Source organism: Petaurus breviceps, unplaced genomic scaffold (assembly GCF_028583685.1).
Source record: "Petaurus breviceps papuanus isolate PSGF00001 unplaced genomic scaffold, PetGlider_PUasm1.0 80, whole genome shotgun sequence".
In the NCBI taxonomy this organism is placed as follows: Eukaryota; Metazoa; Chordata; class Mammalia; order Diprotodontia; family Petauridae; genus Petaurus; species Petaurus breviceps.
The window spans coordinates 17,139,298-17,151,963 of NW_027186540.1; the positions used below are offsets into that span (position 1 = coordinate 17,139,298).

Consider the following 12,666-nt stretch of genomic DNA (forward strand, 5'->3'; position numbering starts at 1 on the left):
AACCATAATTTTGTTGAGAGAATTGGGAAGCCAAGACCAGAACAATAAAGAAAAAAGTTATGAAAATTCATTTTCACCCCCCATTGAGAATAATGAAAAATTATTTTGAAGTATTTCTAACGTAATTAGCATAAAGTATTTAATCTCTTGTGACTTTCTAAACACCATCAGCTTACTGGTTATTTTCCCTATAACCTACTGTAAAGATTCACATTGACATTCTTTGAAGATGTTACAAAATAAATAAAAATATTGATCAAATAAACATTTTAATAGAAAGAGTTCTTAAAAAAACATTAGTCCCCAAGAAGTGGAAAAAACAAAAGGGAGACTCTAGCCTTAGTTAGTTGTCTCCCCATTCTACAACTTCATTGCATGGCAGGGCAACATGGTAGAAAGAATGCTAGATTTGGAGGGAGTTAAAATCCCAACTTCCATATTTATTACAAGAATGACCTTGGGAAAATGAGAATCTCTGGAGGCTAAATTTCTTTCTCTGTAAAAAGATGAGGGCTTGGATTTGTTGTTCTCTAAAGTCCCTTCCAGCTTTCAAACTATAAACCTATCAGTACAATTGCTTTGAATAATAGCTTACATTTCTACAATATTAAACAGTTTGAAAGCCTCTTATGTTACTTATCTAATATGCAAAATTCAAATATTATTGCTGCCATTTTCCAGAGGAGAAAACTGACTTACAGAGAAGTCTTAGAAGTTACACAACTAAGAATTGGCAGAATCAGGGGCGGCTAGGTAGTGCAGTGAATAGAGCATGGGCCCTGGAGTCAGGAGCACCTGAGTTCAAATTTGACCTCAGACACTTAACACTAGCCATGTGACCTTGGGCAAGTCACTTAACCCCAAGTGCCCTGCCTTCTCCCCTCCAAAAAGAAGAAAAAGAATTGGCAAAATCAAGACCATTCATCATCATCATCTCTACTTACATAGCACTTCAAGTGAAAAGCTTGAGTCCTCATATTAATCAACTGAAAATTGTGTGAGCATTTTAAAGTTTCAGATACTGAAGCTTAAAAAAATTAACTTGTACCAAGATATTCTACTGCAGGTCCAGTGTTGTTTCTACTACTTGCCCAGCAGTTGTGTTTGACTCTTCTTGACCCTATCGGGGATTTTTTGGCAAAATACTGGAGTGGTTTGCCATTTCCTTCTCCAGCTCATTTTACAGATGACAGAACTGAGGCAAAAATTAGTCCAGCATCATAGTTATTTAGTGTCTTGAGGCCAGATTTAAATACTGGAAGATGAATCTTCCTGACTCCAGGTCTGGTACTCTATCTACTGTACCACCTATGCTATACTACAATGTTCAAAAGCATATTCTGCAATTTCAGTACTTCTTCATAAGAAATTAATGTTTTCTTTTCTTTTTTTTTTTTTTAATGAAGTGTTCTCCCAGTTGATTTTAAATTTGTTCTAGTGGGAACTTGTAAGATGGATTTCTCAAACTGACAACTGAATGGGGCCTATATCAGAACTTCAGAGTAACAATCCTGAAACTTGAAAGAAGCTTCTTGCTTTGCATGGGCTATCAAAAGCATTCAACTTAGACGATGATCATTCCCACAAGACAAATGGATATGAAGTCGAACAACTTTTTTTGCACACCATATAAATCTTTACCTTATCAGTATCATAATTATCAATTTGTTATGCTACATGCACTTCAAAAATAATATTAACTCTGAAAAAGTATCCATTAGCAAAAGAAAAGGTGGCCATCCTAGTCTTAAAAATTTCAGCTTGCCTGCAAAATGGCTTGTTTCATTACTACTTTTAATACTTGTAGGTTTGATGCTTTCATCATACCTACTATAAGTAACCAAAAGCCTCCATTTATTTTGTAGCTCATTAAACCAAGTAAAGTAAACCTAAAGGTTGCCCAAGCAAATTTTCTTCTTCTATTGTACCATTTTTTAAGAAAAACAAACAAAACTTCTTTTGAACCTAACAATCTCCAGAGTGAAAATAATTGCATCTCTAGTATTTTAAGTGTTTAAAGAGGGAAGAGTAACCTTTTATTTAAAAAAAAAAAACCCTCTAACAACTTAATATATCCCTGACTTATAAACCTTGTTCATTTTCTTTTCCTGTAAATAAAAGAAAGCAACTTTCACCTAAGCATTTGCTGACCAAGATAATGAATGGAAAAAAGCGAAATATTTTCCAAGTTTCACACAAGCTGACCACTTAAATTGGAAAGGAGGGGGAGGGAGAGAGGAAGAAAGGTGGGGTAGGTAAGAATGAATTTTTCATTTGGAAAATCACTCTACTATTTTTCAAACTGACGTTTTCACTTTCAAAATACCTTTTTTCTCTACATAAAAACCCCCCTGAATATCTCTAGTTAATGGCTGTATAAAAATTACAGTTCCTTTGCAACAAGAAATATCAGCCTTCTAAAGCAGTGCCGGCCTGCTGTAGAAAGCTTAAAAGCAATAATATTACCTTAATACTGAGGAAATGGCCTTTTGAAGTTCAATACCTAAGGCACGTTTGTAAAACCTAGGTACATAGCTTTGCAAAGACTGACTCTTGAACAGAAGCTGATAATACCTTTGTTGATTTTTTTGTTTAAACCCCTTCAGTAGAAAAATGCTAAATAAACTTCAAAAAGAACGTTTTAAAAAATGTACTCAGCTACGCCCTATCTCTGAAATCAAACCGAGCCTGTCTTTTTAATAAGGACTACATCAAAAGATTTTGGAGTAAAGCAAGGAAAAAAGATATCTACTCTACAACTAACCTCTTTGCAAGTTCTCGGGAGCACGCACATTAGGGGGGAGGAGGGAAGTGGGATGGGGAAAACCAAGGGTTGTCTTGCTCCTGCCCTACACTACACCACCAAACAGATCTTACTCCTTGACTGTGTATCTTTTAAAGTCCTTTAAAAGGAAAGGGAAGAAATAAAGAAAAATGTCCACCGTCTATCCCTTCCTCCCCTCCACCCCCCGGAAAGGATCCTGCATCTTTAAGAACATATTTCAATACCTCCCTCCAAGCTGTCTTCCGAAACCCACCCAATCTGTGAGCGTGATGGGCAAGGGAAAGGAGGCAATGTAGACTAACTCTATCCCCATCCTCATCCCACTCCACCCCACCCATTACCAGCTCGCTCCACCGAAAAGGCTCAACTCAGCAGAATGGGATCATTTGGTGATTCACACCAAAGCCACATTCACAAGGTCCGTCTCCCTCCCCCAGATAGAGAATAATCATAATATCATAGTGGTTGTAAGCAACACCCTTAGCCCATGACATCCTCCCAATGGGCTTCTTCTTCCTTACCCAGCAGAAGCAGTTTGACCTCCCGGGCGGCTTTCTCACCATCCTCCCGCAGGTTACGGTCAATCATCTTACTCCGTTCCACCGCCGCCTTGTCCTCCGCACTCAACGTACAGCCCATCTTGCGGAGCGTCGGGAAGGACCGTTCCTCCCTCCACCTCCAACGTCTACCTCTTCTTCCACAATTCCAAACGCAAGGCTCCCCCGCGGCCGCCTCTGGACTCACTCGTGGGCTTGAAGATAGGAAAGGTTCCAAGGCGTCCCTCTCCGGGCGCTCTCCCCACTTTCCTGTCCACTGGCGAAACTAGGAGTCTAGGAATCGAGCGCCAGCAGCATCCAGTGGAGGATTCTCAGGCCCTGAACTCCCCTCCCGGGAGGGGGCACCTCAACTCCCGGGGACCCAGACAGGAGGATGGAACGCAGGGGGATACTGTTGCAGCTGCCAAAACTGATACAGATAGTATTTACCGCCCCCGGAGCGCAGCCGCCGCCGCTACAGCTTGGGCTGCTGTAGCTGCACCTCCCCAGGAGTGCAATGCGCCCGCGTACTCTCGCCCCAGCCCAGTCCTGGCCGCGGCCCCGCCTCTTTCCCTTCCCTCCACTCCCCACAGCGCGCACTCGCACACGTGCACTCGGACAACACCTCCCTCTGCAGGACGCGCGCGCGCCCCCGCATTTCCTTTCCCACCCACTTCACTCCCCCGCCCCCCTTTTCGGAGGCCAGTGCGCAAATGCTTGCGCCCCCTCCTAGAGTACCCTTTGCGCGCGAGGCTTCCTGGCCCCGGTGGGGAAGAGGGTCAAGTTCTGGAAAAAAAGCAAAAGCACTGACATAGGCTGCCGCCCCCTCTTCCCCGCCTCCCTTCCAGGACTGTGAGAAATGGGTTTATTTCCTCCTGGGTTTTTTACACTTCCCAAATGCAGACCTGCCTGTTCTGATGCTGTGGGGTGGAGGAAGCTGCCAAACTTAGAAGCCAAAGAAACCCAGTCCTTGGTGTCTGAGCATGCCCAGCTCCATTGCTAAAGCCGCAGGGGAGTTCTCAAAGTGTAGATCTCGTGTCTGTTGGCGTTTGGGGCCTGTGGAAAGGGAGAGGAGGGAAGAAGAGAGCAGAAGCATTTGCTGAGTAGATACTCCCCATCACATCCCCTTCCTTAGTAAGGAAAGACAGAGGAGAAAAGTGGGAGGGAGTATCACCACTAGCATTGCTCTGACTAGTTTTGTCCAAAACAAAACGGCAACTGATTGCAAGATTTTCAAATAAACTAAGAAAATGTGGAACAAAGCGCCAGGATAAACACAGGTACCACAATTCAACTCCATTAGAAACTGTGGTGTATGATGTATCTTGAAGCCCTGAGCTTGTTTTATGATACTGTTCCCCTCCCCCACAACCTCTGAATGGACTATTCCCTGGCCTCACTCTCTACCTCTGCCTGATAGCCTTCCTCCTCTTCAAGGCTAAATTCACTCTCGTCTAGGCCTTTCTAGATTTTATTGTGAAAAGATCTCTTTCTCTTTGAATTTCTACCAGTTCTTTCTTTGGACTTGTACCCTAGTCTGCTTTAACTCCTGTTGAAGGTACTTGTGTTCTCGTCTTATTTACTCTAGATTATAAACTCCTTGAGAGTTAGGACCATATCTGTTTTCAGCCTTTTTCTCCAGCTTCTAGCAAAATTCGCTGCATATAGTAGGTGCTTATTAAATGCTGAATTTGTGTAATGGTTGGCATCGGCCAGTCAACTAGAAGAAGCTGAGTTCTGTACAAGGGTATGTATTCTTTTATGTTGGAAAGTGTACTGGAGTTTAAAAGTACTAGATTCAAATCCTAACTCTCTTCACCACCTCATACAAAATATCACCTTGGAAAAATCACTCAACCCATCCAGTCCTTTGTTTATCAGTGAAATGTAGGGGTTGTAGTAGATGACCTCCAGAATCTAAACTATAAAACTATGATCCTGTATTCTTGAGGGTACCCTGTTCATAATAAGACCTTAATAAATATTTGTTGAATTGCATAAATATCAATTTACCCTAATGTTCAGTTAGGTTAATTCCTTAAGAAGAGCCATATTTATTAAATTATGTTTCATGTCACCACAAAGACCTGCTACAATGCATTTCACATAGTAGGTGCTCATTAAGTGTTGCTGATGGACTACTCCAAGAAAATTAATTCAACATGTACTTATTAGAATGGTAGTGGAAATTGTTTTGTCAAGAAAATTGTTTTATTTTGTTTTTTAATTTCTTTGCAAGGTGTTCTTTTCCTACCAAAAAAGAAATAGTAGGCAATGGTAGTATTATACTAAGATTCTTTCCCTCAAGAAAAAGGGTGGACCTAAATTAATGATATAATCAAAATAACTTCAGATCAGATCACCAAAGAAAGCTCACTGGCAGAAGTCACATGGAGCAACTTGTGAATACATGTTCAGCTATAAGTCAGCCCAACTAAGCTTATTAGATGACATCTCTAGTCATGTTTCAAGTCTTTCCTATAATTGCTTGCAACACCAACAGGAACAGGTTCCAGATTATTCTTCATTCATCAGTTTATATTATATCCCTAAATACTGCCAAATTTTATATTAATTCTAGTCTGTCAAGTTAAATAAGGCAATTCTTAATAACCTTTCTCCCCGAAGCTTCAAGCTACCAGTTGGAGGCTAAGAGTTACATCAAAACAAAAAAGAATTTTAGACAGAATTAATGCAATTCTATAATAATAATGAGAGTAGCCTCAAATATACTGGAAAACTCAACCAGGAAACCAGGAATTGGACCATTATCACATGCTGAACTGATGTCTTTAATCGCTCAGGATGGTGGTCCAGAAAAGCATAAGAATCTCAGCATCCTAAAAAGATATTGTCAAACAAAGTTTTCATAATGTCCAAGTTAAAGTGCATGAAAAAAATTTAAAATAGAAACTTAGAAGAGGAGAAGAGAGTCATGAAGGAAGAGAATGGGATACATACCATCCATCACTGTTCTCCTATTTGCTACCAGAATTGTAATGAAGATGCCTGCAGTGAACCTACAAAAAACTACATAAAGCAACAGTTACAAAAAGCAGTTCTGTTATTTACCCATGTAATAGTCCATGGAACACTAGATATGATAGATTAACAGCGGAGATAGTAATGCATCTCATCACTCTTTCTTTCTATACTCCATTGAAAAAAAAAGAAGAGAGAAGGAAATGATAGCAAGACTAACAAGGACAGCAGAGGAAAGCAGTATCAGGCAAGGTGACATACAATGGGGACTTTGTGTGCCCTGAGACCACTGTAACAACTACAAACTTCCTGATTACTGTTAAGTGTCTATCACCTTCTTCTCAGGAAGCAACCTAGGTATCATCTTCTTCTCCTCATACTTTCTCTCCCATTGCATTCAATCATTTCATAAGTCCACTTGATTGTAAGTTTTATATCATCTCTCCTGTATACCCAATTCTCTCTTATGAAACTGCTACCACTCTGATGCAGGCCCTTATGCCTTGGCTATTGGGTTGCCCTTTTGGTTGGAGTCTGGCTCAATCCTTTCCCTACTCCAATCTATCTTCTTGTTGTCAAATTGATCTTCCTTAAGCACAGGTCTGACTATGTCTCTCCTCTATTCAAAAAACTCCATTGGTTCCCTGTTACCTCTAGCGTCTGATAAGAAATTCTCTGAGTTAAACCTCTTCATAACCAGGCTCCTTTCTACCTTTCAGATATTCTTACAATTTACCCTCCCCACAGGTACTTGGTAATCCAGTCACCTTACTCCTTCTCCTTTCTCTAGCATTTTCATTGGCTGACCCCTATGCCTGGAACTCTTTTTCATCTCATCTTTATCTTTTTATACCTTCCCTGATTTCCTTCTGGTTCCAGCTAAAATCCCTCCTTAAGAAGATTTTCCTGAACCCCTTTAATATTAGTGCCTTATCTCTAAGTTTATCATATCCATAGCTTGTTGGTACATAATTCTTTCTTGTTCTCTTTCCTATTACACTACGAGGGGCTGGTTTTTTCCTTTCTTTGTATCGCTGACACAACACAGTGCCTGGCACATTATAGGTACTTAATAAATGCTTGCTGTTGATTTAACATTCAGAAAGGAACCTTTTGCCCACCAGTCAGTTTCTGAAATCCCATTAGTTAGATTAACAACAGACCAGTGAGATGGAAGGACTCCTGTGAATCAAAGAAAGAGACAGTGACATAGGGGCTGTGCAAACTGTTCCTCCTCTGAGCCATTATGATGGTTAACCCAGAGGATAGTGGAGCAAGCTCCTTCTGTTCTACCATCTCAGGAAGGTGGCATATGTGAGAACAAATGACAAATACAAGTAACACATGTGCTAGAAAAAAATTTGGTGATAACTGTTTTTCATCACCATTATATAGGTTTTTTAGACACCTTCTAGATTTTTGATTACTAATTTTTCAGTGCCCAAATTATAAATTAACACTGGTATTATATAGATATTAATTGCTTGAAATTTGTTTTGACCTGTAAGTTTTGTCAGGGTGCCAGTCAGTCTGTTAACTTACGTAGCTTCTTTCTCCGTGATAGTCCTATTCCCAGTGTATCTTGTTTGAGGAAGACCAAGTGAAATACAAATGAAAGTTGAATTGTCACTTAAATCTGAAAAGGGAAAGTTGAAAAAACTGAAATCATTGGGAATAAGCATTCATTTTATTTTATTTTGGAGGCAATTGGGGTTAAGTAATTTGTCCAGGGTCACATTTAGGTCTTCCTGACTCCAGGGCCAGTGCACTATTCACTCTGCCACTTAGCTGCCCCAGAAGTATGCATCTAAATCAAATCTCAGAAGTGTTATTTAATAATGCTACATGGAAAAAAAACACACTAATGCTGATATTAGAAATGATTTTGAAAAAGAGATAGACACAGTTAGAATGGGACTTCAAAAAGTCCTTTTTGAGTTTGATAGCAAAAATCCAACTATTAGACCAAGTATAACAAAGCAGTATAATTTTAAAAAGTTGGTACCTGCTATGACCATCACGAACAAATGTTCTCCTGAACAAGAATGGATATTATATTGTTACCAAAACTTTTTTTAAAAGGCCTTATCACCCTGTAAGAAATATGGGTTTAATGCCAGCACAAAATCATAGTTCAGTTTTGATGCTGGGATGAAAAGAGACACTTGCAAGTCACTGAACATCTAACAGAAGGAGGTACTCAACAAGGATATGCAGCAATGATGGAGTGGCACTTAGCTTCTCTAGATGTAGCCCTATCGTCTCCGTATAAAAATGTATCTGCTCAGTAGGCAAGGATGCACTGCTAATTGTTTAACGACCAGCTCTTGGATATGTTTTTATATAAACACACACGCACATATATATTCGTGACACACTTTTAAGTTTAGTCTGCCTTATTAACATTTTCTTCATCATTTTCTCAAGTCTGGCAAAACAAGCAATTAAGTGCTCTTTGTAGGGTTTTCCCCTTTCCAAGGTACGAATGCTCAGACTGAAAATTTAACAATCAGATCTCTCTAGCCAGTTCAAGCTGGCTCCGGTACGTACACCCCGGTCAGCAGGGCAAAATAAGGTGATTCAAATGGACTTCAGAAGTCCACCCAGTCTGATGGGTCTGGATTCCACATGACTGGGTCTTTTTATGCCCTTTGATAACCAGGAAGCCTAGTGACCAGGGTTAAGCAGATCCCAGGAGTTAGTTGTAACTTCTTTTTGGGTTGCTGACAGACAAAAGGTTTGGGTTACCTGGACTGGGAAGGAAAGACTGGTGTCCAGTTGAAAGTTAAGTGTTTAATATATATCTGGCTTATGTTCTTTTTCTTTTTAATACCACTAAAAAGCTAAGCATCCTCCTCAAAACCCCTCCCTCTAGAATCACCTGAACTTTACCGTGACTGCCCCTGCGCTCTGATAGATGAGCTTTCCCCTTATCTTGGCTAGAACCAGGCATCCACATCACTGCAGAGCCATTTCCAATGGATGAGTGATGCCATACTTAGGTGATTAAGCTCCATTGAGACCACATGGGATAGGAAGAGGGATAGAGTTTTTCCAGTGGATTGGGGGTGACCCAGAATCTAGCTAACTAAATCCACTTATACTCTTGCCTTAATACTAATGAGGCTACTGTTAGCACCCATAAGAGGGAAGAAGCAAGGGGAGAGAAGTAACTACCTCTCTGAGAGCAATAGAAAGCTTGACCTCACCCCAGAGCATCCTGTTGTGTAGAATGACTAGCATCTCACTTGAGAGTAGCAGGTAACTTATGGTGCTTGGTCCCTTATTCCTGAAGAGCTCTTGGCACTTAGCCAGCAATGCTGCTTTGTGGTTAAACATTGTAATAGGGAGTCTTTTTGAGTGATATGTTTTTGAAGATGGTGATTCTAGCAGCTATGTAGAAAATGGATAAAATAAGGGGAAAATCCAAAAACAAAATGACTATAAGGAGGCAGTTCTAATGATCCATCTATGATGAAAAATTCATCATCAAATTTTAGAGATGGAGAGCGGCCAGGTAGCACAGCGAGTAAGAGCACCGGCCCCAGTGTCAGGTCGACCTGGGGATTGAATCCGGGCTCAGACACTTAGTACCCACCCAGAAACACCTGGCCGTGTAACCTTGAGCAAGTTACTTAACCCCAATTGCTTTAAAAAAAATTTTCTTAGAGATGGAGGTGAACAGAGAGATAATCCAATACAAATACTGCTTATTTTACAGATGACAAAAATTGAAACTAAACTTATCCTCACATTTATACTTTTTTTTCCTCAAAGGTGAGTCAACAAACATTTATTAAATACTTACTTTGTGTCAGGCACTGTCCAAAAGTGCTGAGAATAAACATGTAAGCAGAAAGAAAAACAGTTCCTTTCTTCAAAGAGCTTATTTTCTAATGGGGTTAAGATAACAGATAAAAGGAGGCTGAAAAGCAGAAATGGGGGATAATGGAAGAGAAAGTTGAGAGAGAGGAATGAAGCCTTGAGAGGAAAGAAGACATATATTGGCCTGAAACTTTCCTTAAAATGGAGGTTCTAGGAGGAATACACTAACTAGAGGGAAGGCTGCAGGGGTGGAATGGACTACCAGGGTGAGGAGAAATAGGAGTGCAGGCTAGAGGGTAATCTAAAAGTATATAAGGTCAAGTATAAAAGCATTTTATTTCATTTAAATCACATACTAAATTCCTACTTCAATACCTCGTGGTGGTGTGAAGTCATCATGGGTTCTCAAAATCTATGTCAGCAGAATAATATTCTATGGAAAATTACATTAAGCTTATCTATTACATGTATGAGCATGATGATTGCTGTATCTCTTTTGCCTAAGATCAGACTAGCTAAGTCCTGAGTAAGGCACAGGATGATTGATCATTTGGTGACAGTGCCTCTTGAAGACCATCTTTTTGTTGTAGATAGGCTGTGCTCTGTGTTAGAGGATAGAATGACCTGACTAACAAAATCATAGGTCCCTGATGTATTACTTCCAACTGCTCCATCATTCAAGGTAGATAAAGCAGGTGTTATCATTTCACCATTTTATAGATAGAAAAAATGCAGATATAATATAGTTTAATGACTTGCACAAGATTTGGGCATTAGAACTCAGTTATTCTAACTTCTGGTCTGCAATTCTTTCCACTATATAACATTGCTATCTGGACAATGGATATCTATATTTCTGAATATCAGGAAAGAAAAGGAAAAGGAAAGGAAGGGAAGGATACAGCTGGGACTATGTTGGCAGGGTTAGGTGATGGATTTGATATGAGATATGAAGGAAAAACAGGAAGCAAAAAGAATTCCAAGTTATGATAATATTGGAGATTATTAACTCGATAGTATATACGTGTATTAAGCTCAATTTTAATCACCTAAAATTCAGGTGTTAGTGAAACATCTATATGGAAGTGCTCTGCAGGCAACTGGACATAAAAGACTGGACAGAAAATGAACAAGTGCCAGAGATATAAAACTGAAAAGCACCTGCATACAGATGAGAGTTGAAATTACACAATAATATAAGATCACATGAGAAAAAATGTGTCTAAAAGAGAGTATCAAAAGATCTAGGACTCTTTGGGTAATGTCATAGGATAGAGGGAACCATCAAACAGAGTGGGTGCAGTCAAAAGATGTTTCTTAGAAAGGTAGAATGTCTCAGAAATGCAGGGTGGAAAGAATATTAAAAAAGAGAGTGTGATCAAGTGTCAGATGGAGTAGAAAGTACAAGATAATTGTAAACCAAAGAGAACACTGCATTTTTGCAACAAATTTTAGCCCAATGGTAAGAGAAGTTCAAAAGACTTTTATGAATGAAAACATTGAGGAAATGTAGGTAAAATGAATAGACTGCCCATTTAATGCTATTAGCCACAAAGAGTAGGAGAGAAATGGGATAATAGTTGGAAGAGTGTCTTACGTGCTCTGATTGTTGTAATTGTTTTAATCTATCCCTTTCCCTCTGTCAGCACAGAAAATACAAATCTGACTGATATATCTTTGAGGGCATCTAAGTTCAATAGATTAATTTTAGACATGATAAACAGACATATAAAAGCTTAGCATGTCAAATTGTAAACAAGTGTCAACATTTTTATGCATTCCTTAAAGCAACTGTAATCAAATGAATAAAACCACATAAGCAAGTTATGTGCAAAGAAAAGACAAACTGATAGTAAAGAATAAGATGATGGATAGTGAGGAATAAACTAAACTGAAAGCATTAGTGAGAGGGACACTGGTAAAAAGCCTTTCAAGTTCGAAGTGAGAAGTCAAATCTTCAAGCCATGGTGCCTATATTCATCTGACTCATTCCAAAATTGATATTATTTTGGATTCATTGGAAAAAATATTATAGAGATTTATGTTACATTTATATCAGTTTACTGATGTTTTCACACTTCTTAAAAATCTCTTACTCTTCCTATTTAGGATGAATATGAAAAATACATTTTAAATTTTTTGTTGTCTTACATAACAAAACAAATATTTAAGAAATTATTTTTATGCCTAGGATTGAATTTCAAAATTTCTGAATATCAGTCCAAGTAGTCAGACCCAATACAATAAAATTTCTCTAGTTGCCTGGGTAAAGGGGGCTGTTTTAAGGGTCATATTTATTTGTTTATTCACTATATTAGCTCTTACATGTATCACATATACACATGAATATATAGAATGTATACACATGCATGTACACATATCCATGCATACTTATGCATATGTGTATATACAATAACAATTTTTGTGTATTTTTGCTCCTTGCGCTGCCTCTCTTCTTTCTTCTCTCATTGCAACTCCCTGGTTAAGCAGTAAAAGTGACGCATTTCTGTTTATCAGCTCAGCAGGAGCTGTAACAGA

At 39.1% G+C, this 12,666-nt stretch overlaps 1 protein-coding gene across 1 annotated transcript in view; it reads right to left on the reverse strand.

Moving 5' to 3' along the window:
- The window catches only part of LOC138176031 (guanine nucleotide-binding protein G(i) subunit alpha-1), a 96,531-nt gene extending 92,689 nt beyond the window's left edge, over window positions 1-3,842 (reverse strand). The window contains exon 1 of the mRNA XM_069106764.1: window positions 3,307-3,842. Coding sequence (XP_068962865.1) covers window positions 3,307-3,424 — 118 coding nt within the window. The 5' untranslated portion in view covers window positions 3,425-3,842. The remainder of the gene's footprint in view (window positions 1-3,306) is intronic.
- Between the last annotated feature and the right edge of the window lie 8,824 nt (window positions 3,843-12,666).